At 45.2% G+C, this 3,501-nt stretch overlaps 1 protein-coding gene across 1 annotated transcript in view; it reads left to right on the forward strand.

Moving 5' to 3' along the window:
• TECPR1 (tectonin beta-propeller repeat containing 1) overlaps positions 1-3,501 on the forward strand; it is a 21,393-nt gene that overhangs the window by 7,625 nt on the left and 10,267 nt on the right. Inside the window, exons 9-11 of the mRNA XM_010147824.1 lie at positions 512-1,032; positions 1,861-2,006; positions 2,920-3,075. Coding sequence (XP_010146126.1) covers positions 512-1,032; positions 1,861-2,006; positions 2,920-3,075 — 823 coding nt within the window. The remainder of the gene's footprint in view (positions 1-511; positions 1,033-1,860; positions 2,007-2,919; positions 3,076-3,501) is intronic.

Consider the following 3,501-nt stretch of genomic DNA (forward strand, 5'->3'; position numbering starts at 1 on the left):
TCTCCTGAGGGTCACTTACGTTTCCTTTCCTTGAGAAACTAAGTATCTCCCCACTGACTGCTGGCCTCTTGGCTGTGCAAGACGTGCTGATGAAGCTGGGAGTGCTGCAGAAGCTAGTTTTTGAGTCAGTGTGCTCTCAGTAGAAGCCCTCTCTAGCTAAGACAAAAATCATAAAGTTAATAACGAGCTTTTAAAAAATCCTATTCGTTATTTCATATCCAGAAAAAGTGATGTTGCCTCAGTATTTTCCTGAGAGCTGTAGGCAGCCAACACCACCGACTGTTTGCAGAGATCAGTGAAACATCCTCCCGTGTTTCAGATTTACTAGACTGCTGTGCCAGAGCTGCTAGATTCTTTTCCTTTGGTGATAAGAGTTTGACCTTTAAAAGAAGTCTGTTGTTTCTCTCCTAAAGCTGAAACCCTGTTGATTGCTGTATGTCTGTGATCTAAGGCCTATGCTAATTTATAATGTTTTGAATGATAGTTAATTAATTATCTATTTGTCCTTCAGTGCTGGCTGTTTCTTTACTGATGATATTCAGAACCAGTCGATCGTTCAGGGTGATGCAGACACTTCCTCTGATACAGAGCTTCCGAGTGTGCCTGCCAACTCTGCCAGCGCTGCCCCGGTGGGAGCAGCAGTCAGCAGCAGTGGCAACGGCACAGGCAAGCAGGCAGCAGAAATATGTGCAGATTTGACTGTGGATCCTCCGGACGCTGCTCAAGAAGAAGCCACTGTTGCTTCAGCTAGTAATGAGAAAGCTAATCTTGAAATCCACAAATCTTCTACAAACCCAAATCCTTCGGCAGAACTGCAGTGGACAAACATTGACTTGAAGGAGGCCCAAAAGCATCCAGTCCTCTCCATCAGCACCTTTGCAGAAACGTCCAGCCTGTCTTCCCTTGGCATCTTCTCAGTGGGAGCTGAAGAACAGTACGGAGCCGATGAGCACCCGCTGTGGGCCTGGGTGTCTGGGGGAGGCTGTCTTGTAGATCTGCACAGCCCACTGAAATGGTTCACTGTTCCTTCAGGTACTGTCCAGTCACCACAACGGACCTTAATTCCCAATGCTCTTTAAGAAAAATGTTGGGGTTTTTTGAACAAAACTGTGGTGAAAACTTCTGGGAACCCATTTACTGCAGTTTGTTCATACACCGTGCCTGAGGATAGTGCTGCGTGTACTGAGTGTACAGCGCTCTGGGATCGAGATATGTAAATGTAAACCTGATACTTTGTCCGAGTTTCTGTACGAATTCTGAAACATAATCCGGCTGGATCTGCGTGTAGTTTGTAATTGCACTGAAACTGCAACTTCAGGCAAACCCCGTAACTCACTGAGCAGCACCTGAAAGCAGTGGAAAAGGCTCACCTGGGCGATGCAGATGCCGCAGACAACTGCCTCGCCCCACCATTCCCCTGAGATGAGGAGGTGGAGAAGTGCTTGGGGGGTTGTGAATGCGAGCCCAGCTGGTAACTGGATGGGGTTGGAAGTGGGCTTCCTGAAGGACAGTGGAATACGACCATATTTTCAAAACAAACCATGAACTGTAGCATCCCCCTCTTTAACAAGAGAGTAACTCTTAATGCATTGTATTGCCTAATTAACTTGCAGTTCAGTCACCCAAGTCCTGTTTTTATAAGGTTATAGCTTTGAAAGATTCTTTATGATCATCTAGTGATCACATTTCTGTGCAACATTTACAGAGTTCGGCTGCAGTACACTGACTCCAAAGTAGAATAATTAGAAAAATTATGTTTGGGTGGGTTCATCAGTCCAGCCCAGAGCAGCATGGTGTTTCGCCTTTCACGGAATGGTATTCAAAGCTCACTGGAGTTCTTTGGGTCTGGTTCTGTTCTAGGTTTGTCATCCTCTGTGCAATCTCTGTCTCTGTCTATCACTCCCGCACAGACAGCAGCGTGGCGAAAGCAGATTTTTCAGCAGCTCAGTGAAAGGACAAAGCGGGAACTGGAGAATTTTAGGCACTACGAGCAGGCTATTGAGCAGGTAGGCAACAACGACCCTTGTCTACTAAACACACCTGTCGGTACTGGGCATCACTGATCTGAACTCACTGCACTGTCAGCTTTATGTTCTCATCCTTACTTCTGTCTCTCACAACTCCCCGGGAGTATCAGTGTCTGGGCTCCCTTTGGGCAACTGGCAGCTAATCAGACACGGAGCCGCGATCTTTATCTAAAAACATCAGTTTCACATAGGATCAAATGAAGCATTGGTCAGCATTATTTGAGTACACTGAATCCTCAAATCTACCGAGAAACATTTGCAATAGTGGAACGTTGTATGAAATATTGAACCCCAAGATGAGGCTTCTTAACTGACACAGTGACTCAAGTAGGTGAACTTTACCTCTCTGCAACCCTTAAGGGATTAATGTCACGTGGGTAAATAAAGCAATGGTGCAGACGTCAATAGCAGCACCTTTGTTTGAAGTTCCCTTTGTTACGACTCCTTGGCTCTTCAGATTCATTCACATTTTTCGTCCCTTCAGCTAACTGCCAAATAGCATCTGCAATTCATTTGATTAAAAACACTTGGAGTACAGAGTTTTAATTGAGTTTTAAAAGATTACGTCAGAAGCCTTTAAAGTCCAAACACAAGTTGTGCTATAGCAGGAGCACAGTAGTCAATTAGTGGCTGTGTGCTACTGCACTCTTGTAGAGGTGAACGTGAATACTGATATAAATATGCTATTTTAGCACTTTTCTATCCAGTTCTGTCAGTTTTCATCATGTCTTCAGCTTCCTGAACACTCGGGTATACTCTGTGTCAGAATTAACTGATAGATGCAGACCAACCTGCAGCAGAGATTTCTTGTGATCACAAACACTAGTGTTTGGGAGAAAGGAGAGGAGTCAGGCAGTTTTCTTACTCCTGTAAATCTGTGTTTGCATTGCAGTCAGTTTGGGTTAAAACCGGGACCTTGCAGTGGTGGAGGAACTGGAAGCCTTATAAATGGATGGATGTTCGAGTGGCACTTGAGCAGTTCACTGGGAGCGACGGAATGCACGACAGCATCCTGTTCATCTACTACATGTATCATGAGGAGAAAAAGGTGTGTTCACCTTAAGACCCTTGAGAGAGTTGCATTTGGCAAAGGAAAATCTTGGAAGGGAAAACGGTTTTCTTAAGGGAGGCAAATTATGGTAGGCTGTTGTTTTGGGAACCAGTTCAAAGGTAGCCCAGGGTACTAGCAAACTGCAAGCCTTTCTGAGCTGTAGCTGTGTTGACGCTATGGCAGAAATCGCCAGTCAGCAACCACCCACATTGCTTAAACCATCAGCTCTGCACCGATTAGGAATTCTTTGGAAGTTCAGAATGTCCCTGATTGTGAAGAAAGAGCCAAGCTTGGCTGGCTAAGGCCTTCATAAATAGGGTTAATGCATGCAGGCAATATGAATCAGAGGTAGTGCAGGACTGGAAATTAAGCCCCATTCCCTTTACACCAAGAATTGGTACTTCGCTGTCCTTGGCAGGAATG

Source organism: Eurypyga helias, unplaced genomic scaffold (assembly GCF_000690775.1).
Source record: "Eurypyga helias isolate BGI_N326 unplaced genomic scaffold, ASM69077v1 scaffold31932, whole genome shotgun sequence".
In the NCBI taxonomy this organism is placed as follows: domain Eukaryota; kingdom Metazoa; phylum Chordata; class Aves; order Eurypygiformes; family Eurypygidae; genus Eurypyga; species Eurypyga helias.